At 36.3% G+C, this 26,806-nt stretch overlaps 1 protein-coding gene across 1 annotated transcript; it reads left to right on the forward strand.

The window, feature by feature from the left end:
* Window positions 1-16,064: 16,064 nt before the first annotated feature.
* Window positions 16,065-17,030, forward strand: OR5K3 (olfactory receptor family 5 subfamily K member 3). The gene has a single exon (XM_003309903.1). It carries the CDS (start codon window positions 16,065-16,067, stop codon window positions 17,028-17,030), a length of 966 nt encoding a protein of 321 aa, XP_003309951.1.
* Window positions 17,031-26,806: the final 9,776 nt, after the last annotated feature.

Below are 26,806 nucleotides of genomic sequence, written 5' to 3' on the forward strand. Positions count from 1 at the left end.
AAAAGAAAAAAAAGATTAACAAAATGAAAAGGCAAACTACCAAGTGGAAGAAAATACTTGCCTACCATGATTCAATAAGAGATTGTCTAAAATATGTAAGTAATCATACAAGTCAATAGGAAATAAACAAGCCAATTTAAAAATAGAAAAAGGACCTCCAAAGATATTTTTCCAAAGAGCATATACAAATGTCCAGCAAGTGTAAGAAAAGGTGCTCAGGCAAGGGGTGGTGGCTCACACCTATAATCCCAACACTTTGGGAGGCCAAGTGGGGAGGATTGCTTGAGGCTAGGAGTTCAAGATCATCCTGGACAACATGGAGAGATCCGATCTCTACAATAAATTTTAAAAATTAGTGCGTGTGGTGTGATGTGCCTGTAGTTCCAGCTACTCAAGCTATTCAAGAGCCTGAGACAGGAGGATCCCTTGAGTCCAGGAGTTTGAGGCTAAAATGAGTTGTGATTACACCACTTTGCTCCAACCTGGGTGACAGAGCAAGAGCCTATTTCAAAAAGAAAGAAAAAAAAGAAAGAAAGGAAGAAAGAAAGAAAGAAAGGGAAAGAGGGAGAAGAAAGAAAGAAAGAAAGGGAAAGAGGGAGAAGAAAGAAAGACAGAAAGAAAGAAAGAAAGAGAAAAAGAAAGAAAGGAAGGAAGGAAGGAAGGAAAAAGAAAGAGAGAAAAGGAAGGAAGGAGGAAAAAGGAAAAGGAGGGAAAGGCGAACGGGAAGGGGAAAGAAAGGAAAGGGAAAGGGGAAGGGAAGGGTGGTCAGTCAATATCACTAACTCTCCAGGAAATGCAAATCAAAACCACAGTGAGACATCACCTAACACCTGTTAAAATTGCTATTATAAAAAAAGACAAGAGAAACAAGTGTTGATGAAGATGAGGAGAAAGGAAAACCTTTGCACATGGTTGGTGAAAATAAAAATTCATATAGCCATTATGTAAAACAGTAAGAATTTCCTCACAATATTACAACTAGAACTACCGAATGACCCAGTAATCCCACTTCTGAATATTTATTCGAAGGAAATGAAATCAAAATCATAAAGAAATACCTGCATTCTCATGGTCAAAGGGAAGGGGAAGGGAGGGGAGGGGAGGGGAAGGGAGGGGAGGGGAGGGGAGAAGAGGGGAGTGGAAGGGAGGGAAGGGGACAAGGAAAGAAAGAGAAGGGGAAAGGGAAAGAAAGGAAGGAGGAAAGGGGAAAGGAATAGAAAAGAAAGGAAAGAAAAGGGAAAGGGGAAAAGAAAAGAGAAAGAAAAGAAAAGAAAGAAAAAATAAAAGAAAAGAAACAAAAGAAAAGAAAAGGTGCTCAATATTACCTCTCCCTGTTCATTGATCAGTCCTCCTGCTCCAGTCCAGACAGGTTGCACTCTAGACCCAATGCTCATCCTTTCAGCAGAGACTTCCCTTTTGCTAATTTCCCTGTTAGATACTCTGTTTCCAAACTCTCCGTCTTCCTCTTCATGGTTCATTCCATCATTTTACTAAGAAATCTTGACGGGCTCTTTGGCAGCCTTTGTTCACACGTGATTTATATTTTAATTTGTGTGGAAATCTAAATTTGAAATAATTTTTCTTCTGCACTCTGAAGGCATTTTTCTTTTATAGTCTAGCATGCTGTGTTGCTTTTGAGAAATTGCATGTTATTCTCATTCCCATTTCTTGATTATCTCTCTGGAAACATTAAGGAGATTTTCTTTATCCCAGGCTTAATGGCATCTCAGAATGAATACTTTTGGCATTTAAAAAAATTAATTTTTCTAGATAGTGTTGGATTCCTTGCATCTATCCTCCTTCCCTGCCTAGCTCTATTTTTTCCTGTTTTGTCTTTACTTTTTTTTCCTTTCCCATGTCTTTCCTTTTCTTTTCCTCTTTATCTCCTGTCTTTCTTTCTCTCTCTCTCTTTTTTTTTTTTTTTTTTTTTTGAGACGCAGTCTCGCTCTCGCCGAGGCTGGAGTGCAGTGGCGCGATCTCCGCTCACTGCAGGCTCCGCCCCCCGGGGTTCACGCCATTCTCCTGCCTCAGCCTCCCGAGTAGCTGGGACTACAGGCACCCGCCACCACGCCCGGCTAATTTTCTGTATTTTTAGTAGAGACGGGGTTTCACCGTGTTGGCCAGGATGGTCTCAATCTCCTGACTTCGTGATCCGCCCGCCTCGGCCTCCCAAAGTGCTGGAATTACAGGCTTGAGCCACCGCGCCCGGCCTTTCTCTCTCTCTTACTGTTTACAAATTCAGTTTTATTTTCTCAGTGACTACAAACCTGAGAGCTCCAAATAGATACAATCCACATTAAAAAGCAGAATAAATAAACCTGTCAGTTTTCAGAATAATAAGTGTTGTCTAATAGCCTATGAAGATTATTATTTTCAAAATTATCACTATGAATTCATAGATTTTAACATGTTATCAACTTAATAAATTATAATTATTATTCTTTGACCGATAGGAGCTCAAATCAAAAATACCATATTGGTTTCTCAGTCCTTCGGATATGACCTCAGTAGTCTCTGACAGATTTCTTGTTGTCTGGTACAGATGTCAAGGCTGACAAAGTGAGACTTTGTCTCAAAAAAAAAGAAAAAAATGTCTAGGCTACTCATGTGTATTTTTTTTCTGCCTCACAATGGGATATTAGATATTTTTCCAGAGGCCAATAGGTAATAATTTTCACAGTTTTCTGGTTTGTAATTTCTGTTTCTTTTTTTTAAAAAAGAAACAAACTTTCCAAACACAAATATACACACTCTTATTTCCCCTTCTTTCTTACTCATAAGACCGTGTGTGTGTGTGTGTGTGTGTGCATCCAAACACATATTTTGCCTTGATTTTGGCTTTTGCTTTTCATTTTTATTTTTTTTTACTTTACAACATAACCTGTAAATTGTTACATATCAGTAGGTATTAATATTTTCCTTTTTAACACTCACATAGTACTCCACTGTGCATTTATTTAACTGTTTTTATATCTATAGATACAGAGTTTCTTTCCAATACTTTATCTGATACATCTCAATCATCACTTTATTTGTAACTTTTTGGCTCTCCTTTGTTTTAACTACATCTCTTGTACAAAGTAGAGAGCTAGATTTTTTCTTTTGAAGCAAGTCTGAAAATATCTTTCCTGTAATAGTTTAGTTGAATTCATTTTTATTAACTTCAATGACTGACATGTTTAGTCCAAATTCTATCATATTATTTCATTTAATATTTATCAATGATGTTGTATTTACTGTTTATTTATATCTTGTTTTATATGATTTTTATTTCTCCTGGTATTTCAGACAGTTTGCATTTTTGTTTTAGTTATCTTTACATTAACACCTTTATTACATACTCACTCTTCTGTGTCTGCACTTATAATGCTATTTTTGGTTTCTCTGCTTTAAATAATATTTTTTGACTACCACTAGTACTTATATGACAATCAGTGACATTGTTCTATTTTAGCTTTCTCTCTTTACCTCTACTTATTTTGTTTTTACTTTTCATTTACTTTTTTATTATGATGCATTCATCATAATAATGATGATGCCTTACTTACAGAGATTTAAGATTTACAGAGGAGTCACAAAGATGGTATGGAGAGCTTTTATGCAGACTTCATCCAAGTTCCCTAATTTGAACATCGTACATAATTGTGACACACTTATCAAAACTAAGATGTTAATATTGTTGTAGTACCATTAACTAAAATATAGGCTTTATGTTGAACTTGAGATTTTTCCACTAATGTCATTTTCCTGTTTTGAGATCCTATTAGGAAGCCAAAGTTGTCAACTCTTCTTGGATTCCTCCAATCTATGACAGGTTCCTCTGTCTTTTCTTGCCATTCATGCCTTTGACACTTTTGAAGAGTACTGGCTACATATTTCATACAATGTCCTTTAGTTTTAGTTTGTCTGATATTTGTTCATGATTAGGCTTTTGTTAGGGATTTAAGGGAAGAATATCACAGAATGGAAGAGTCTTTGTCATTGTATCATATCTGAGGGTACATGATATCAACATGATTTACTACCGGTTTTGTTAGCCTGTATCACTTGGCTAAAGAAGGGTCTGCTACTTCATTCATTACATATAAGACACTAATTCCAGGCTGCACTCAAGGGGATAGGAACTATGCTCTGTCACCTAGAAATAGAACTATCAAATAATTTGTGAAAACATTATAACAGCACCCCAATATTTAATGAACATATTGGGGAGATACTTTGAAACTATACAGATATCCTGTTTCTCAAAGTTTTATCCACTGGCTGATCTTGTGTTCAATAATTATAACTGTGATGCTCTAATGCTATTTTCTATTTCTCTGATTCTTTCCATATGTATAAATTGGAAAGTATAGCTTTGCTAGGTGTAAAATTCTTGGCACACACATTGTGTATGAGTTTATTGAAAATATTGATCCACAGTTATCTTACTTTGCATGTTACTGTTAGGAAGTCAGATACCAGTTTGATTTTCTTTCCTTGGAAGTGAGTTTGTATTTTCATGTGAAGGTGCATATGATTTTTCTTTATCTTAAAGTCTAACACTTTTATTAGGATATATATTTGAGCTCACTATTCTGGATGATTTATGACAAGTGTGTTTCAATAGGCAGATTCAGGTCTTCTGTTATTTCCCAAAGTTTCTTAGATTATCATTTAAAATATTATTTCTTCTTCATTTTCTTCTTTTTTGGAAATTCCAATTTTATGTGTTGTGTATTTCCCTTGCTAACCTCATAGGCTGATCAGGTTGACTTTAATTCTTTTTATTACTTTTGGTGTTTATTTTTATTCCCCTAGTAGTTTTATTTTCTCTCTTCAACAGCCCTTATATAAATTGTAGAATCTCTTACTCCTTGAAAATCTTAAAATTTAGTATTAGTTTTTTAAAATAATTGCATCTGTTTCTCCAATTTATCTTTTACATTTAGCCAGTTCCCATTTTATATATTTCTTCTTGTCCATCTCTGTTCTAATTTTTTACTTTACATAAAAGATGATTTTACCTATCAGGAAGTACATGCTTAAATATAATGAATTCAGGTTGTAGCATTGTGTCAGTTTTTCTCTCTATGGTTAGATTCTTTAAAAAAGTTTTTATCAAATGGAATGCTTTGATTTTCATTTTCTATCTTCTTTTAATATTATTTTTGTGTGGATGTAGTCTATTATTTTTCTGTTTGTTTTGAAATGCCTTTTTTCTTAGGATCATAATGATAGCTTATTCTATCAGGGATAAGGGAATAATATATTTTGAAAGCCATTAGTTTGAGACACTATCCTTTGCTGGTACAGTGACTTGATATATTTTAATATATGGCTTATCTATGAGGGTTATAAATTGCATCTTCTGATCTTGTAATTTTCTATTTTGGGTGTAGCAAATTGTTTAATCTACAGTCTCTAGGAAACAGACTCTGAGATGGAGATGTACATGTAAAAACTTGATGAGGAATATCCTCAGGCCTATATTTATTAAGGAAAGAATAGCTGAATGTAGTCACAACAAAAGCCTTAGCCACTACTGTGGGGAAGTGAGGATTTTGGATGTCCCTTCAGAGATCGAATTGCATTAGGTGTAGGTGTTCTGGAATTTACACCTCCCATGAATAGTCATTGGTTGCAAGCTGTCCCCAAGGAAGAGATACAACTTTGATAAGACAGCTCTCTTCAGCTCAGGCCATTTCCTAGCAAGGGACTCAGCTGACAACTGTTAGCTGCTAACACTCTTGCAACATTTTTCTGTGAGCAGACTAACATCTTATGAAACTTGCTCCCATCATCTTCTAATCTCTGTCTCAGTGCTGTAATCAATTTAACCCTGTTACCTTGTTACCCTTTCCTGACAGTGATGAAGACCATAATTGTATAAATATAGTATTGCTGTTGTTGACCCCTTGCATTGATTTACAAGACATTTTATTAAACAATCCTGAGTTAATGCTTTTTGTTTATGGATCTTATGCCAAAAATGCAAAAGGAAAATACCAAGCAGGATATGCTGTGACAACTTAATGTGAGCTAATAGAAAATGTAACTCTTTCCCCAATTTAAGTCAGCCCAAAAGGCAGAGCTATAAGTTCTCACTTGGATCTGTCAGATATCTAAGGGCAAATCAGTCAACATTTCTACAGATAGTAGATATATTTTGGTGTAGTTTATGAGTTTGGTATACTATGAAAAGAAAGAGGGTTCCTCACCTTTGGTGGAACCCCCATCAGAAATGCACCCCAAGTAGATGAGTGTCTTTCTGCTGTTTTGCTGCCTTCATAAACGGCTATTAAAATGGAAGGCCACACCCATAAAACTGAACCTGAATACCGAGAAAATACCCTAGAAGTCTTTCATGCTAAATAAACTAGTACTGATACCACTGAGATGTTTGAATGAAAAACAGTTTGAATGAACTCCACATAATTGATCCAAATCTATGATAATTTGTTTAATAAAGAATGCTATGAACCTGAATCAGCAAAACCAACAAAATTGGCTTTTAAAAGAATGAAATTTAATATTAAATAGGAACTGACTGAGAGCCTGAACCACTGCTTCGTTCTCCCAAAGTCTTTAAAACTACTGCTATTAAAAGCCCTATCTATACTCCTTAACTCTCCATAGTGTAGAGAAAATGGTCGAAATTTTGAAAAGAGTATTGGTGAGGTGATAATAGCTCTTGGATTGAAAAATTGGTTTATAACCAAAGTCCAGTTACAGATGGAACGTCTCCACCACCCACTAGACCAGTGGAGCATCTACAGATGGATTTCATGCAATTGCCACTCTCAATGGCTTATCAATATAGTCTTGTAATTGTATTTTGTTCTCAGGATGAATTGCAGCCTTTCCATGCATAAAGACCAGCTCCTAACAGTAGCAAATTAAATGACTATGGGGAATACATAGCCTTTATGGAGCATTCCTGGAGAAATTTCCGGCAATAAGGGAACTCCTTTTACTGGAAAAATTATTAAACAATGAAATAAAGTTTTACAAGTATGATGGCACTACCATTGTCCTTATCATCCCTAGTCTTCTGGAAAAATTGAATGAAAAAATTATATCTTAAATCTAAGTTGCCTAAACTAACAAAATAATCTGGATTGCCTTGGCCAAAACTTTTGCCACTGGCCTTAGTTGCAATCAGATCTGTGCTGAAAAGCACATGCTAACAGCTTATACAATAGTAACAGGAAGACCTATGACCTTAATTATAGAACCTCGTGTGTCTCTTATACTTCTAAACTCTGTATGACTAGGTATTGCAACATCTTGATGCATTATGGCCAAGAATATTTCCACCAAGTAAAGGAAGCTTTCTGTGACCCACTGACTGATGGCCAGGCCTTCCACAATATAGAACCTGAAGATTGGGTCTTTTAGAAATGACACCAAATAAAGACTGCTCTTGAGTCTCATTGGAATGAACCATAACAAGTTCTTATCATCACTCATACTACGGTAAAGCTTCAGGACTTCAAGACTTGGGTTCCAGTCTCTCAGCTCAAAAGGGTTCCTCGAGATTGTTGGAACTGTATGCAACCTGGAGATCTCAAAGTAAAACTGACCAGGGAGATCTCTCCCCAAAAGAAGATGGTATCCTTGAGGTGAACAGATTTTTAAAGATCAGGGATCAAAAACCTCTTCCCTGGACCCTCGTGGAGCTCCAATCTTCTTTTCTCTTTTGCTTTTCACTTTTTCTTTCCATGTGTGCATTGCAAAATAATGCTATAATTGAAATTTCATAGTTTGTAGTTTCAGCAGAGATTTTAACTGAATGTTGTGTTTGCCATGCCAAATCCAAATCAATACATGAGGAAAAGAATGTTCTAGCCCATTCTGTAACTGATTTTACCAGAATCCCAAATTTGACCATCCGTTTAGATTGCACTACTGATCTAGTTTATGAAGTTAGAGTTCAAGACACATTAATTCTGTTTAAAACTTTCTTAATTGATACATAATAATTGTACATATTTATGGGGTAAATGTGATATTTTGCTACACACATAGACTGTGTGATGATCAATCCAAGGTATTTGGGTGCCCAACACCTTGAGCGTTTATCGTTTCTTTGTGTTGAAACATGTCAAATCTTTTCTTCTAGCTATTCTAAAATATATAATAAATTATTATTAACCATAGTCACCCTATTGTGCTAACAAACACTAGAACATTTTTTCTGTCTAACTGCATGTTGGTATCTATTAACAACCTCTCTTTATCCTCCCGCCCACTCTTCCCAGCCTCTGGTGGCTATCATTCTGCTCTCTACTTCCATGAAAATCAGCTTTTTTAACTTCTACATATCAGTGAGAACATGTGATATTTGTCTTTCTGCACCTGGATTATTTCACTTAACATAATGACCTCTGATTCCATCCATGTTGCTGCAAATAATGGGATTTCCTTCTTTTTAGTGGCTGAATAGTATTCCATTGTGTATATGTACCACATTTGCTTTATCCATTCATCCCTTGATGGACATTTAGGTTGAATCCATATCTTGGCTATCATGAATAGTGCTGCAATAAACATGGCGGTGCAAGTATCCCTTTGATATACTGATTTCTTTTCCTTTAAAGAAATATCCAATAGTAGGAATGCTGGATCGTATAATAGTTCTATTTTTAGTTTTCTGAGAAGCCTTCCTACTGTTTTTCACATACATTTCATGTGAATGTACTAATTTACATTCTACCAGCAGTGTAAAAGAGTTCCCTTTTCTCTGCATCCTTGCCAACATTTGAATAAGGGTGGTGTCAGCGGGCATCCTTATCTTGTTCCAGATGTTACAGGAAAGACTTTCAGCTTTCCCCCATTCAGCATAATGTTAGCTGTGTGTTAACTGTGAGTTTGTCACATATAGCCTTTATTAGATTGACGTAATGTCCCTCGTTTGTCTAAGAGTTTTTATCTCTAGAAGATGTTGAATTTTATCAGATGCTTTTTGGCATCTATTAAATGATCATGTTTTTTGTCTTTCATTCTGTTGATATGATGTATCATGTTCCATGATGTGCATATGTTAAACATCTTTGCATCGCTGGGCTATATCCCACCTAATCATGGTATATTATATTTTTGATGCATTGTTGGACTTAGCATGCTAGTATTTTGTTGAGGATTTTTGAATCTATCTTCATCAGGGGTATTCGTTTCTACTTTTTTATAGTGTCTGTCTGTTTTTGGTACCAGAGGAACTCTTACTTCTTGTCATAACTTAAGCCAGAATTGAAATACCAGATCCTCTGACAATAGTCTAAGGGAGATATGCAACAGAAAGGAAAGCTTAAATAAAACTCTTTGCAAGAATGCCTATTGAGCTACATTTTGATAGCCTCTCAATAAGTAACAACTCAGTATCAGTCCTTGGTTAGAAATTGCCAATGTCTTTATTCCAACAAATGGCTCCATAAATAATTCTTAGTAGCACTGTCAGGGTACACATTTTTATCTGTGGAAGTTTTAACAAGCAATCATATGCATGGGTCACTCCATGGCTTAACAAACGGAGAATGAAAAACTAATGCAGACTAGTGCCACTGTCGCTTCATAACAAATCAGAAAATAAGCATTGGTCCTCTCCTCTAAACTTAAACTATAGATTAAAAAGGAACTTATCAGCAGGTATCAATCCCGCTGGGTGTTTCCACGGCTTCAACTGTATAAATAAAATTTGTCGTTCACATTAGCTAGTATAACTGATTCCACAACTAAGGCTATAGCTGACAAATAAAAATCTCTAGATTCTCCAGCTCAAGTTTTTTTAATTCTTTAGATTATTGGTTGGCTAAACAAGGAGGTGTCTCTGCAATGGCTAATATTTCTTGTTATACCTGGATAAACACATCTGGTGTTGTAAAAATTCAATTACAAAAAAAATTAATAAGCAAGCCATCTAGTTAAGACAGGTTAAATTCTCCTCTAGTTCATTCTTTGATTTATTTGATTGTAGTTGGGTTGGTTCTTTGGGGGCTTGGCTAAGAAGCATACTTTAGTTTCTTTGTATTATTCTCTTAATAGTAATCATTCTAATCTCCCTGGTATGCTGTGTCCTCTCAAGAACCTTAAATGCATGCTCATAACCATCAGCAATACACCAGATTATCTTGTTGCAGTGAGAACAAGGAACAAGATAAACAACACAAGAAAAGTTTACTCAATGAACCTGACATCATGACTTATGAATTCCATGCTGAAACAAAGGCCAATCAGCCATGATTGTGACAGTCACACACACACACCCAAGTTTTGGCCAATCATTAATAAATAAGAGGCTGATCAGAAGGGAGGACTTATTAAAATAATTTAATAGGATGCCTTTAGCCTAAGGTGGACCCTGAGACCTGGGTTCCCATGGAAGCAAACCAAAATCTAATGTGAATGTGTTTGTCATTAAGTGACTAACTTAGAGAAAGTAAAACTCAAGTTCAACCAATCAGAAACCATCAAATAACCTCTAATTACATAACTAGGGATTGTCCACATAGGTAATTCAAATAAGGCAATTATATTACTGTAACAAACTGATCTTTTTTTTTTTTACTGTCCTCTATTCATCCTATAAAGCTTTTTTTTGAGCATCCCCAGTAGACCCCCAACCACAATCTTTGGTTGGATAATGCCAGATTCATAAATTGCAATTTGTTCAAATAGCCTCAAAAGGACTGATGTGACTCAATTTAAGTTTTTTAAGTTTTCCATTAATTCCACATCTCTTCCAACGTCATATATCTCTATTATCATAGGTCTGCTAAGTCATATTGCCCAAATGTCAGGACTGCTTAAGCCACAGCTTGAACCATGGAGAGCCCTTTTCTGTCCTGGAACCCACTCAAAACTGTCATTATTCTCCCATTTAGACAGATGTGTCTATGAGTAGGATTTTTACAACTGTGTCAGACATTAAGAAAAGTTTTGGAAAATTTTTAAATAAGTCCTTAAATTACTGCGTTACACTGCTGGACTGAGATTTTAAGAAGAATAAGCCACATATCATCACACTTATTTTGCTGAATATAAAATTATTATTACTTTAATAATAGTGCTTGTTAAACAATATTTTGTATCATTACTAAATAAAATTTTAAAATTTAATTATTTTATTTAATCTTGTTCTTTCTAAATTTTTATTTTTGATGTTGTACTATACATAATAATTTAGTACAGTGACATCTATTTAATATTTACATAAGAATGTATATATTTAAGATGTACTCCAAATGATTTTACTGATATGAATGTACAATAAAAATGGTTGTAAATCCCCCCTCTAGTGAAGCCACAAGAGTATACAACAGTTAAAAAATAAGAGTAAATGAGACAATCTACGGAGAATTCTAGAATAAAAGAGGTAGGCCAAGAATACAACACAGGGGAATAGAAGCATCATTAAGGGGAAAGAGAGAAACATGGCCCAGCATCAAAGACTGAGGTGAGAAAGTGAGGAAGATAGAACCAGTGAGTATTATCACAGAACCCAGAGGTGAAGGGACTTTCAATAGCACCAAACACTACAGCTTGGTTAGGAAGATAGGTAGATGTTCTTTGAAGGTGACATTTAGAGTTCATTGCGATCTTACTCAGAGAAAAGTTTCAGTGAAATGGTGAGGGCAGAAACCATAAATTTGAGGGATCTAAGTAGAACAATTTGTAATCTAACTGCTCATTCCCCTTATATTGCTTATGAGTTCTTGTAAGATGCAGCCACCCTAGTTTACAAACCATTTTTTGATTAGCTCCTGTGCTTTCAAAATTCCAGACTTTTGTGATATGATTACCTCACCTCTTCCTCTTCTTCATTCTCTCTGCCTATTATAATCCTACTTATTTTGCAAAGTTTATCTCAACTGACACTTCCATTGAGAAATCTTTCTTTATTCCTCGGATCACTATGCACTTTCTTCTTTATATTTTTATAAAACTTATTTACCCTTTTTTTGGCCGGGTGCTGGGATTACACACCCGTAATCCCAGCACTTTGGGAGGCTGAGGCAAGTGGATCATTTGAGGTCAAGAGTTCGAGAACAGCCTGGCCAACATGGTGAAACCCCGCCTCTACTAAAAATAAAACAAATTAGCTGGGTGTGGTGGCATATGCCTGTAGTTCCAGCTATTTGGGAGGCTGAGGCAAGAGAATTGCTTGAACCCAGGAGGCAGAGGTTGCAGTGAGCTGAGATGACACCACTGCAATCCAGCCTGGGAGACAGAGCGAGGCTCCGTCTCAAAAAAATAAAAATAAAAACAAAAACAAAAAAACTTATTTACCCTTTTATATATCACAGCCTGAATTATACTCTAGTTAGCAATCTATGTGTCTTTCTTCCCAACTAGATTATGAGCTTCTTGTCAGGAGCCATTTTTATCTACGAAGTTCTTATCCTCACCCTGTTCATACCCCAGTACCCCTATGCCAATTTTCTTTTTTCCACTGCCCTGTATGTTGTAAGTACTTAATAAAGGGAAAATAAAACTGAAATTTTAGCAATCAATGTAGTAAGTATGAATTGAGGGTCTGAGGATCTAGCTCAGTTTGCTACAAAGTGCCCAAAAGATTTATGAATTGGTCTGTGACTTGACGATATTTAATCAAGATTTACACAATCATGGGATATACTACTCACACCTTATTAAGTGATAAGTATATTATAGAGCAGGTAAGTATTGTGTATTTCAAGAAGAAGAAAAATCAGTTTGATTTCAAAGATTAAGAAAGGCTGCAAGATCTTCTTTGAACTCAACTATTGAGATGGAAAAGAGGGAGAAGCTGTTTTAGATAAGAGAAACATTACTAGCAAATTAATTGAAGCAAATGCACAAGGAACAAGGAAGGGAGCACATGGCCGAGTTTGCTGAGATAAGGAGGAGAAAACAAGTTGATGATAAGATACAGAAAACAATGGGATATCTAAAACACCAAAATAAGAAAAATGGATTTGGTTTGAAAAGTAATGGGAATTTTATAAATTCTTGAGCAGTGCAGTATTATTTTTCCCCCTTTCATTCAGCAAGTCCTCAATTAGCACTAAAGAGTGCCAGACACGGCCAGGCGTGGTGGCTCACACCTGTAATTCCAACACTTTGGGAGGCTGAGGCAGGCAGATCACGAGGTCAGGAGATCGAGACCATCCTGGCTAACATGGTGAAACCCCGTCTCTACTAACTATACAAAAAATTAGCCGGGCATGGTGGCGGGTGACTGCAGTCCCAACTACTCGGGAGGTTGAGGCAGGAGAATGGCGTGAACCTGGGAGGAGGAGCTGGCAGTGAGCCGAGATCGTGCCTCTGCACTCCAGCCTGGGCAACAGAGTGAGACTCCGTCTCAAAAAAGAAAAAAAAAAAAGAGTGCCAGACACTGTTCAAGATATTTGAAATACAGGATTGAATGTGTCAAAGAAACCCCTTCCCTTTAAGCCTATATGCTAATGATAGTGATGGGACAGGAGTGACCAATTATAGATGTCCTAACAAATATATGGTATATCGAGGAGTGAAGTGTGAAGAAGGAAACAACAGGGTAAAGGACAGCTGGTATGAGCAGAAAAGACAGTATAACAATCTCAATAATTCATACGGGGAGCCAGATAATAATAATATCAAAGTTTCCCTGAGGGCATTGTAGGATGTGGGAACAAATTCACCTCACAGAGTGAAGAAGTTGATGACCTTGACCGCACTTTCTACACTTTCTTGGATCCTCTTAAAATACTAATTATTTTCTACAAAGCATATTAGTCACACTTCCCCCAGTAACAGGTCAAACCAGCCTGAGACTATTTTCTGCCTGTTTTATCTTGTATGTTCAGAATAGGGAATAAAATTGTAAAAATGAGATCGGTTTCATATGAATCAGCAAGATGATCATCAAACAGACTTTAGTGAAGGTCATTTGTTTTTACCTCATTATCTCACAAGACATCTTTAATTAATTTCAAGTGGTTTATATATTTTTAGGACTGAGTCCACAGAATTACACTGATGTCAGTGCAGAGAAATCCCTTTAGGATTTGGTGGAAAACTTTAACTTTGCAGTATAACAGATATAATTATCAACACTGACCTACTAGTAGTCTCCTAGATTTTCGTTCTTTTAATCCCAAATGTTTTAGAGGCCAAGGTTTATATTCTTTAATTTTATGAAAACCACATCATAAAGCTGTTACAAAGCTCTTCTCAGTAAAATCTAGGTAAGAGAAGCATGCTAACTTATTTTTACTTCTAATTTTAGCAACCATAAATCTGTGAATTATTTAGTACCTCTGAATTATTTAGTATCTTTTATTGTTCTTAAATTTCAGCTTTTTTCTAATCTTTCTAGCACTTTCAAAATTGAATGCTATGAAGAACTAGGATGAGACACAATACTGCAATTTGTCTGACTTTCTGATTGTAACATAGAATTTCAAAACGCATAGGTAAAGTTACAAAGAAATTCTGTTAAATAATTTAGGCATGTACATAGAAAGTTATTGCTAACTTAACTGACTACATGGCTTACATTTATTATTTTAAAACAAATTAATAAAATAGCCCATGTTTTTGTTTTAATATTTTGAATATAAAAACATAAGACTATTTTGACCATAGAACTTATATGATTCGAATTATCAGTCAGTATGTCCTAATGAATCACTATGCAGGGAAAGGAAATAGCCTTTTAAGGCAAAACAAAATTTGACTTCAAAAATCCTATTAAGATATAAAGGATTTTCTCCTTTTTCCTAAGTGTTAGAAGGCTATAGTATAAAGGTGAGCTGGCTTTTACTTAGTAGCTTTTAATCTGCTATAGTATACTTCAGAAAATCTTATATAATTTTCTGAAGAAACAGAAAAATGGTAGAAAAGAGTCAATTTAGATAAAAGAAAGACACCTAAAATTTTATGTAATGATTTTATATATTTCTTTGTAGACTTTCCTTTAAAGCTAATAGTCTGCAGAAACCAAAGAATCATTAAGGATCATTAGTAGAATTCATAAAGCAACTTTACTCATTCCAGGTCATCAGGGTGGAGCTAATACTGAAATTCATACTGCCTTTTCCCCCATAGTATTTTACAGCTCTTTTCACAGAAGTATAAATCACAACTAACCTCAAAATGCTTAGAATATAAGAAAATTGAATAGACTGACATTTTTAAAAAGCAATGTATATATAGGCAAGAAATTCTGAATTGTGTGGAGTATATAAGAGAGCGTCTACCATTCGGAAAATGGAAATCTGTGTGGACTGGGGCAATTAGTTAAAACTTTAAGTAGCATTATGTAAAAAGTATTCCTTATCAAAAGGAGGAAGGATTTAGGCATGTAAGAGAAAATCAACAGGAATAATAGAATGGATAGAGTCAATGTTTATGAAATGGGTGTGACACTGGGGAAAGGGATGAGACAAGTGATAATCTACGGATGATTATTTCTTCAAATTTCCAAGATAATTTTCTTTAAAGATAAATATTTTCCTCCTCAGTTCTTAGTGATTTTTATACAGTTCCTAAGATATAAATTTAACATATCTGTTATATGCTTTTTAAAAACATTCAATCTACTGGAAGAATATGTAAAAATTATTTTCTTGGAGAGAGATGTGTGTGTGTGTGTGTGTGTGTGTATATATATATATAGCCCCATATAATATATATATTCTATATTATATGACATATATATGTATTATAAATTTGTTTTAAGGAGGATCTTCAATATAAAACTGACAGTGAAATTATTTGAGAACAATGAACCAGATAGGGGTCCCCTAGTTTTTTATGCTATCCTTGCATAAATTTATAAAGATGAACCATTTCCACTTTAAACATCTTCCCTGGAATTATCATAATATCCTTGTGAATCTTAAGGGTCAGAGCTTGAGGTCACAGACACTGACACTTTAGGGGAACAAATGTCCCCTAGAAGTATGTGAGGATGTATTTAGAAACAGCAGGGGAAATATGACAAAGAAATTCCTCTACTTGTTGTAAAAAGGAAAAAAATTGAAGGAACAATAATATGCTCTCAATTACAATCAATTACAATATTATAACCCCTCATTCATCTCTCAACAGACAAGGTGGAGATGAATAAGGAGAATCACTCCTTGATAGCTGAGTTCATCCTCACAGGATTTACATATCATCCAAAGCTGAAGACTGTTCTGTTTGTGGTGTTCTTTGCCATCTATCTGATCACCATGGTGGGGAACATTGGTTTGGTGGCATTGATTTATATAGAGCAACGTCTTCACACACCAATGTACATATTTTTAGGCAACCTAGCTCTGATGGATTCCTGCTGTTCCTCTGCTATTACTCCCAAGATGTTAGAGAACTTCTTTTCTGAGGACAAAAGGATTACCCTGTATGAATGTATGGCACAATTTTATTTTCTCTGTCTTGCTGAAACTACAGACTGCTTTCTTCTGGTGGCAATGGCCTATGACCCCTATGTGGCCATATGCAACCCACTGCAGTACCACACCATGATGTCCAAGACACTCTGCATTCAGATGACTGCAGGAGCCTACCTAGCTGGCAACCTGCATCCTATGATTGAAGTAGGGTTTCTGTTGAGGTTAACTTTCTGTGGGTCTCATCAAATCAATCACTTTTTCTGTGATGTTCTTCCATTATATAGACTTTCTTGTATTAACCCTTATATCAATGAATTGGTGTTATTTATCTTGGCAGGATCAATTCAAATCTTTACTATAGTCTTAGTCTCTTATTTCTACATCTTTTTCACAATATTTACAATGAAATCCAAGGAGGGAAGAGGCAAAGCTTTATCTACTTGTGCATCTCACTTTCTCTCTGTGTCAATATTCTATGGTTCCCTTCTCTTCATGTATGCTCGACCAGGTGCAGTTAATGAAGGGGATAAAGATATACCTGTTGCTATATTTTATACTTTAGTTATTCCTTTATTAAATCCTTTTATTTATAGCCTAAGAAATAAGGAAGTAATAAATATTACGAAAAAAATTATGAAGAAGAGAAAATTTTGTAACATTCTGAAACAAGTGTCATCCCCTCTGACAACTTGATAATACTTTATTTTAAATCAAGGGATAGTGAGGCAATGTACAAGGCCACTTTGAATATAAAATATTAAATTATTTAAAAATAATGATATATGAGTTCAAAATGTTCAGAAAGGAGAAATTCCTGTAAAATATACTTCAAAATCTAAGCTACTAGGGTTCATCAAAAGTGAACTAAATTATTCATGAAGTCTCAGATTGTGTCAGAGTGTAATTAGTTACAATTTTCAGCAAATCCAACAAATACTAGGAATAAACATCAGTACATATAACGGTAGTGTGCATTTACTATTGTTGGCAAATTTCTGGAATCTTAAAGCATAATTTTACAAACTCAGGCACATTCCAAGTTCTCAAACATTAGTCCCTTTTTAAGCAGAATCATCTGTGAGAAGTAAATTGTCTGTTCGAATTTGATTCTAACTTTTTTTGAGTTCTTTCAAGAGATTGCTTGAAAAATTATTCATGCAGAATATGTATTCTCTAATCAATAATATTTTCATATTTAGTGTTAGTCATTAGTCATTTTACATTCTCAAGTTCTATGAAACAGAGTACCTGTATTGATTGCTTTTCCCTTTCTATAATGCCATAATTTTTAAAAATGTATTTCTGGGCTTGGCACGGCAATCTGGGCTTATGCTTGTAATCCTAGCACTTCCAGAGGCCAAGGCAGATAGATCACCTGAGGTCAGGAGTTTGAAACTAGCCTGGCCAACATAGTGAAACCCCATCTCTACTAAAAATATTTTTTAAATTAGCCAGGCATGGTGCATCCCTACAATCTCGACTACCTAGGAGACTGAAGCAGGAGGATCGCTTGAACCCTGGAGGTGGATGTTGCAGTGAGCTGAGATCAGGCCACTGCACTCTAGCTTTGGTGTCAGAGTGAGACTCTGCCTCAAAAAATATATAGAAATTTTTAAAAAAGTGTGTTTCTGTGTCATTCACTCTCAACTCTTAGTAACACTGAATCCCAGACATCTATTCAGGGAAGAGTTTGTGACTTATATGGAGCCAGTGAGACAGAAAAGGTGATTTTTTCCTGAAAAATGAGTTTTCTTATTTTAAAAGAGATCCACAAAAAATAGTCTTTCTCTCTCTGAGTGTTATGGTATGCGGATATGAAACCCAGCAGAGCCAATTCCCTTTCACCATCAAGAGGAAAACCAGCCTGGGGTTGTAGTCAATACTCAAATGAGGGCATAGCTGAAGAAATCACACAGAAATAGACCCAAAATCTCTGGAGTAAACCATCTCTTCTGACTGTATAATCCAATAGACCTTCTTATCTTTTAAGCTTATTTGGCAAAGATGTTTTATTCATGACTGAATAAATACTAACGGATACATTCCTGCTTCTTGACTATCACTCATATTTGTCTCTTTATATTCTATTTTAAATTAATCCTCAGGTGATCTTTTAGTTTTCAAATAACTTTTCAGTGGTATCCATTTTACTGTTCAGCAAATTTATTAGGTTTTTTACTCTTATTACTATTTTAATTTCTAATAACTTTACTTTAAAAAAAATGAGGGACAGAGAAATGTCTTGTCTACAGAAATACAATGGTAGAGCTCAGGAACCAAACCCAGGCTATCTGACTCCAGAATCCATGGTCTTAACCACTAAGTCATACTGTACATAGCACAAACTAAAAGCAGGAGAGGAAACATTTTAACAATCTAAGCTGTGAAGTGGGCAGAGAAATAGGGCAGAGATTCAAAAGAGATATGGATCAAAGACATTTACCTCCAAATTTATTTTGAAAAATTTCAAACCTACAGAAAAGTTGAAAAAAGTATATGATTAATATTCATATACTTCTTTTAGCCAATTAAGCAATCAAACAATTGTTAACAATTATTGAACAATTGTTAACATTTCACAATACTTGCCTATCACCAAATGTGTATATAGGTATATAATACCTATATACATACTTATAATATATATATATACATTAATGCAATACAAATGTACATATATATTACATGCCCATATGGATATTATACAAATGATACATATACACATAAATATATACTTACAATACATGTATACATACAGTTAATACATATATACATAGATACATTTTTTAATAATCAAAACATCTAAATAAGGCACTGGCTTGTTATTAGAAGTTCCACCAACCTGAACTACTTTAATTGTAAATTACTGATGGGCTCACAGCAATAACAAAACATTAAGATGTTGTTAGGCATAAATGATGCAGAAAATAGGGATTCCAAGCATCTAAACAATATTTATTTATTAAATACACAAATATGAAAAAAATTTACTGAGAAATTGCTATCTTGCTATGCACTAAGCTAGTGTCAAAGAAAACCAGAGCAGGACAAAAGTTAAAGTGCTAAATACAAAGTTGATTCAGGACTATTGCCATAGGGGCAGAAAAACCCCAGTGTAGAGCTGGGCTTCATTTCAAATGCAGCAGGGAAAAGGGAGGTCTTGTAGCCAAGAAGCAGGGGGTGGCCAGCGAATGAAAAATTATTAAGAAGAGACATCAAATCTAGGGGGAATTCTGGTTGAACCAATCGAAAAGGATTTATTTATTCTTTTATTTATTTATATTTGAGATAAATAAATCACATTGTCACCCATGCTGGAGTGCAGTGGTATGATCATAGCCCACTGAATCCATAGCACCTGAATCCTAACAGGATTTTTGCTGAAGGCAAGCCAGAGTATTCAGATACCAAGAATGGGAAGGGAAGAATTTTGATCAGATATAGAAGGTCATCAGGTATTGAGGATGGGAGGATTCTTGCTAGATTGTCTTTCTGCATTATTTACTAGAACTAGATTTTACAAGAAAGTACACAAGTCAGCCGAAGAGAAGGTTCAGAAGCCTGACTATAGTTTGTTCAAGGGAAAAAGAGGCATTCTTCCCTTAAGTTTATTTCTCCTCCAATTTGCTCATTTATGACTAGCAAAACCATCTGCTGGTACCTGGTGCAGGTTGCTAATTGTATTGTGAGATCAATGAGACATTTAAAGAGAGGGATACCCATAAAGAAAAACAGAATGATAAATATTAGAGGCTGCTCTGCTGGGTTTTTTTTCTTCCAAGAAGGAAGCTTAGAAGCAGTGTTAGCACACCTCTCCCACTTGAAAGGACAGAATAGCATGTAGAGATTTATGCTGTGAACTTTTTTCAAGAAGCAACACAGGAACTTAACAAGAAAACTGAAAGAAGCACAGGCTGTTTGAAAGAAGTGGCAGGCTACAGCCTACACTGTGAAACAGCCAAAAAACTCTAAGTCCCCAAAGTGTGAGAAGGGGACAGACTGCATCCAGGATACACATCCCCATCAGGGAACGTGAAATCCAGGCCATGGGGGAAGGCCTTTACCCTATCCAGAGCTGGGACTGATTTAGGGAATAGTGAGAAATATAAAAGTAGAGGCAGTACTGGAAAGCACCTTGCAGGCATTACCAATCTCTAGCATGGACTGGGGGAAACCATTCATTCCTTATTATACCTCACAGGGACTCAGGGAAGTCAGCCAAGTAGCTCAGACAGTGGTCACAGTTTGAAAGAAGCCTCCAATTGAATTTTGGGATATAATATTGAGTGGGAGCAAACTCCCTTGGCCAGAACCCAGGGGCAAGTGGGAAGTACACTGCAGCCATGAGTGCAGGAGCCAGGCTGCCAAGGCTGCCTGGAGCTTAGTTCAGTGCTGCTAGCAGAACACTTCAGGAGTGAGAACAACTTTGCCAACTGTGTGGGATCTGGGTGAGGCTTACTGCCACCTGCTACTCTTTACTCCCTGTGCAAACTCTCTTCTGTGCAACAGAGGCAGTTACACTCCCCTCTGGAGCATTACCCCAGCAGCCTGATAAATGCCCTCTGACCCTCAGAGAAGCTGCAGCTTGCCACTCATGTGGAGAGTCAGAGCACAGCCCCAACCTGGCTGTGCCCCTCCACCCTCCCTGGTAGTGTAACACAAATGACAGAAACATTTAGGAGCTTTATGGCCCTGCCCATCACCTGAGAAACCAGAATATCTCCTCTGGGCAAAGCAGGGAAAGCTCAAATCCTGCTACTATTAGAGGAGCAGGTACTCTTTGGTAAGTGCTACCTCCTGGCTGAAGGCCAGCCAACATAGTCCACTACAGCATCTCTAGATAGAATAAGAGTGTGCCCAGAAATAAGAAAACTGGTATCTGACCTCAGCTACCACCACTGCCTGCCACACACTGGCTAACCAGGAGGTCTGAGTCTGTCCACATGCCGAGTTCACTACCATCATAATCAACATTCAAGAAAAACAACACACTAAGGCTATCTATAATCAAGGATTCTCACAAAGTCTACATCACTCCCCTGCCACTCCCATCACAGCCAGTACTGGTACCAACTGCTGTGGTTTTGAGGAAAGGTAACATCACTAGAAACCTCACAGACTTTCCCCAGCACCAGCCTGGAGTATAACAGCCCCACCGGGTGGTTAGACCCAGAAGAACAATCACTATAGTCTGGCTCTCAGGAACTCATACTCCTAGAGTATGGGAGAGAGCACCTCATCAATGGAACACCCCATGGGACAAAGCAATCCAGTTCTTCTGGGTGAATATCTGTCTCAAAACGCAACCATGTCAACATTTCCCTGGTCGGCTATTTTTTTTCTGTAATTCCATATATGTTCAACTAGTATGAAATCTGTGCATACTGGAACCACGCAATGCCAAGACTGCCTACACTTACTTTTGAACTGACTGTCTAGGTTCCCAATAAAGAAGTCCCTACCTACCATGAAGGACCCTGAAGCAAAGAAGACAAAATTCTCAACAGAATCAGGAGCATCTCTGTAAAAATTCTATTGTTTCCTTAACTTGAGTTATTAAAATACCTGGGACAAAAGAATCTGGATGGCAAGCCTTAAATCCCAGATTTTTCCACTGGTGGGAAGTTTCTTTCAGCAGAGACACAGTTGCAGTGCTGGGCTCAGGAGGGAAATTCTGCAGCTCTAGTCTAACAGTCAGGCAGCCTTGGTGCTCATGAAAGATCTTACAGAAGGGGAATTCTTTCCTTCCTTGTCCACCACTGCAGACACAGCTGGGGCTTCTCCCATGGGAGCTCAGCATGGGTGCACCTATAGAGAGTGTCAGGCCTCTGAGCCCAAGCCAAGCCTTCGCATCCCCTGTGACTTGCACGTATATGCCCAGATGGCCTGAAGTAACTGAAGAATCACAAAAGAAGTGAATATGCCCTGCCCCACCTTAACTGATGACATTCCACCACAAAAGAAGTGTAAATGGCCGGTCCTTGCCTTAAGTGATGACATTACCTTGTGAAAGTCCTTTTCCTGGCTCATCCTAGCTCAAAAAGCAGCCCCACTGAGCACCTTGCGACCCCCCAACTCCTGCCCACCAGAGAACAAACCCCCTTTCACTGTAATTTTCCTTTACCTACCCAAATCCTATAAAACGGCCCCACCCTTATCTCCCTTTGCTGACTCTCTTTTCGGACTCAGCCCGCCTGCACCCAGGTGAAATAAACAGCCATGTTGTTCACACAAAGCCTGTTTGGTGGTCTCTTCACATGGACCCGCATGAAAGAGAGTCTTCCTGGAACACTTTAGAGTACTGTATTCCCACAGAAGGAGCACTCCCAAGGTTCAGGTTTGCATGAGAGGCAGAGTCACAATTTCTCTCTATTTGGGATATCAACATCCTTACAGATGAAAAGAGGTGCCTCTCTTGGGACACGAGTGAGTCTTGGAGGTGGATAGCTTTACTGCTGGCCTGGTGGAAGAACTGAATTGGCTCCCATCCTTCTCCCTGATAAGACCTCAGTGTGCCTAATTGAGAGCTCCTCCAGCCACCTTCATCAAGGCTAGGACCTTTGCACACCATTGGGTATTGCGTTTATCCATATGCTTTAGCTACAACCTGTTCCTACCCAGGGACACCTCCTCTACTGGCCTGAAGCCTGAACCATCAACTCAGTAAATAAAATACTGGGAGTAAATTAAATAAATTAAAAAGTACATACCATGGGGGAATGAGATAAACTTCAACAGACCTCTGCCATTCCAATTCTATCAGAGATAGTGAACTTGCCCACACACTGAGTACATTGCTACTACAACTAATATCTGAGGAAGCCATCATACAAAGACTATAATCAAGGAACTCAAACAGAGTCTTCCTCAAACAGAGTCTTCACCCCTAAAAGCACCATCAAGAACAAAATTAGGGTAAAAAGAAAACTATAAACATTAAACTCACATCCTTAAGGGAGAAAAAATGAAATTTTAGAAAAAGTCAAATCAAAAATAAATTCAAGAACACTTAGAAGAAATAGTCTACCCAAATAAGAAAGAACGAGAGGAGTAATTCTGGTAATAAATATAACAAAACAAGGTTCTATAACATTCTGAAAAGATTCCCCCAGTAATGAATCCAAACCAAAATGAAATTGTTGAAATACCAGATAAAGAATTCAGAAGGTCAATTTTTAAGCTACTCAAGGAGATACTACAGAAAGGTGAAGACCAACATAAAGAAAATTTTAAAAAATTCAGGATACAAATTTAAAAATTCTAGACAAATAGGTATCATAAAGAAAAACCAATCAGAATTTCCAAAAATGAAAAGCTCATTTAGGGAATTACAAAATGCAGTGGAAAGTTTCAACTATAGATTAGAACAAGTAGAAGAAAGAATCTCAAAACTGAAAGGCAAAGATTTTTAATTAACCCAATCAGACAAATATAAGGAAAAATGAAACAAAAGAAATTAACAAAGTCTCAAAGAAATATGAGATTATGTAAAACAGCTAACCCTAACAATAATCGGTGTCCCTGAGGGAAGAGAGAATGCTTAAAATTTAGAAAACTTACTTGAGAGAATAATTGAGGAAAACTTCCCTGGCCTTGCTGGAGGTTTAGAAATCCAAATACAACAAACTCAAAGAACTCCTGTGAAATTTATTGCAAAAAGATTATCACCAAGGCACATAGTCGTTGTGCTATCTAAAGTCAACATAAAGGAAAGTATACTAAGAGCTGGGAGAAAAAAGCATCAGGTAACTTATAGAGGAAAATCTATCAGACTAACAGCAGACTTCTCAGCAGAAACCATTAAAGCTAAAAGGTATTGGGGTTCTATCTTTAGTCTCCTTAAACAGAATAACTGTCAGTCAAGAATTTTTGAATCCAGCAAAATAAGTTACTTTCATAAATGAAAGAAAAAGTTATTTTTCAAACAAATGCTGAGGTAATTTGCTATTACCAAACCAGCACTACAATAAATGCTAAAAGGAGTTTTAAATCTTGAAACAAAAGCTTGATATACACCAAAATAGAACCTCTTGAAAGCATAAAACTCAGGAAAAAAAAGTATGTTGGTAACAATGAACATGATGAATAGATCAGTACCTAACATCTCAATATTAACATTAAATGTAAATGGCCTAAAAGCTCCACTTAAAAGATACAGAATGGCAGAATGTATACAAAATCACAAACCAAATATCTGCTGTCTTCAAGAGGCTCACCTAACACATAAGGATTCATATAAACTTAAGGTAAAGGGGTGGAAAAAGATATTCCATGCAAATAAAAACCAAAAGAGAGTGGGCGCAGCTATTCTTATATCAAACAAAACAGAATTTAAAGCAATGACAGTAAAAAAAAAGAGGCAAAGAAAGTTATTATGTAACGGTAAAAGGGTCAATCCAACAAGAAGATATTATAATCAATATCAAATTACAAATTTACATGCACCTAACACTGGAGCTCCCAGATGTATAAAACAATTGCTACTAGACCTAAGACATGAGATTGGCAGCAACAAAATAATAGTGTGGGAATATACTATTCCACTGACAGCACTAGACATATTATTGAGATAGAAAGTCAACAAAGAAATAATGGATTTAGTCTGGGCATAGTGGCTCACACCTGTAATCCCAGCACTTTGGGAGGCTGACAGGGGCAGATCACCTGAGGTCAGGAGTTGGAGATCAGCCTGGGCAACATGGTGAAACTCTGTCTCTACTAATAATACAAAAATTCGCTGGACATGGTAGTGGGTACCTGTAGTCCCAGCTATTCGGGAGACTGAGCAGGAGAATCACTTGAACCTGAAAGGGAGAGGTTGTAGTGAGCAGAGATCATGCCACTGCGCTCCAACATGGGAGACAGAGTGAGACTCTATCTCGAAAAAAAAGAAAAAAGAAACAATGGACTTCAACTACACTCTAGAAGAGGTGGACTTAACAGATATTTACAAAACATTCTACCCAACAACTGCAGAATATATATTCTTCTCATAAGCACATGGAATATTCTCCAAAAGAGATCATACCATAGGCACAAAACAAGTCTAATACATATAAGAGAATTGAAATTATATTAAGTATCTTCTCAGATTACAGGGGAATAAAACTAGAAACCAACTCCAAAAGGAATAGTCAAAACTGTACAAATATTTGGAAACTAAATAATTTTCTCCTGAATGATTTTTGGATCAACAATAAAATCAAGATGGAAATTTTAGATTATTTAAATGAAATAATAATAGTGAAAAAGTTATCAAAACCTCTGGGATACAGCAAAAGCAGTGCTAAGAGGAAAGTTCATAGCATTAAATGCCTACCTCAAAAAAGTCTTGAAGAGCATAAATTGACAACCTAATGTCACAACTTAAGGAAGCAAGTACAAAGTAAACCAAAAGGCAACAGAAGAAACTAACAAAGTTCAGAGCAGAACAAGATGAAACTGAAACAAAAAAGTATAAAAGATAAATGAAACAAAAAACTGATTCTTTTAAAAGGCAACAAAAATTTATAGATAGACAATTTGCCAGATTAAACAAGAAGAGAGAAGATCCAAATAAACTCAGTTAGAAATGAAACTAGAAACATTGCAACCAGTACCACAGAAATATGAAAGATCATTTAAGCCTACTATGAATGCCTTTATGTGCACAAACTAGAAAATCTAGAGGAAACGAATAAATTCCTGGAAACATACAACCCTCTTAATTAAATTAGGAAGAAATAGAAACCCTGAACAGATCAACAACAAGCAGCAAGATTGACTCAGTACCAAAAAAAAAAAAAATGCTAATAAAAAAATTCAAGAACCGGATGGATTCACAGCTGAATTCTACCAACCAATCAAAGAATGGTTGGTACCAATCCTACTGAAACTACTCCAAAAGATTGAGAAAGAGGGAATCCTCCCTAAATCATTCTATGAAGCCAGTATTACCCTAATACCCAAAGCAGGAAAGGACATAGCAACAACAACAACAACAACAACAAAAAAAACTACAGACCAATATCCCAGATGAAGATAGATGCAAAAATCCTCAACAAAATACTAAATATCTGAATCCAACAGCACAGCAAAAAGATAATACCTCACAATCACATGGGCTTCATCCTGGGGTGAAGAGATGGTTTAACATACAGAAGTCAATAAATGTGATACATCACGTAAATACAATTAAAAACAAAAGTTATGTGATCATCTCAATAGATGCAGAAATAGCATTCTATCAGATCCAGCATCACTTTATGATAAAAACCCTCAATAAAGTAGTTATATCAGGTTGCTGCAAAAGGTCATTGCTGTTTTGCCATTAAAAGTAATGGCAAAAAAACACAATTTACTTTTGAACCAACCTAGTAGAAGGGACTTACCTCAAAATTGGTGAGCCATTGATTTGAAAGCAGCTGTGATATTGTCCATGGCCATGATGAATTGTGTAAGTAATGACTAAATGATTCTATTTTGTTGAG

The sequence above is a fragment of the Pan troglodytes genome, chromosome 2, assembly GCF_028858775.2.
Source record: "Pan troglodytes isolate AG18354 chromosome 2, NHGRI_mPanTro3-v2.0_pri, whole genome shotgun sequence".
Lineage (NCBI taxonomy): Eukaryota > Metazoa > Chordata > Mammalia > Primates > Hominidae > Pan > Pan troglodytes.

Coding starts and splice junctions, on each gene's coding strand:
- OR5K3 (XM_003309903.1), top strand. CDS start 16,065: ATGAATAAGGAGAATCACTCCTTGATAGCTGAGTTCATCCTCACAGGA.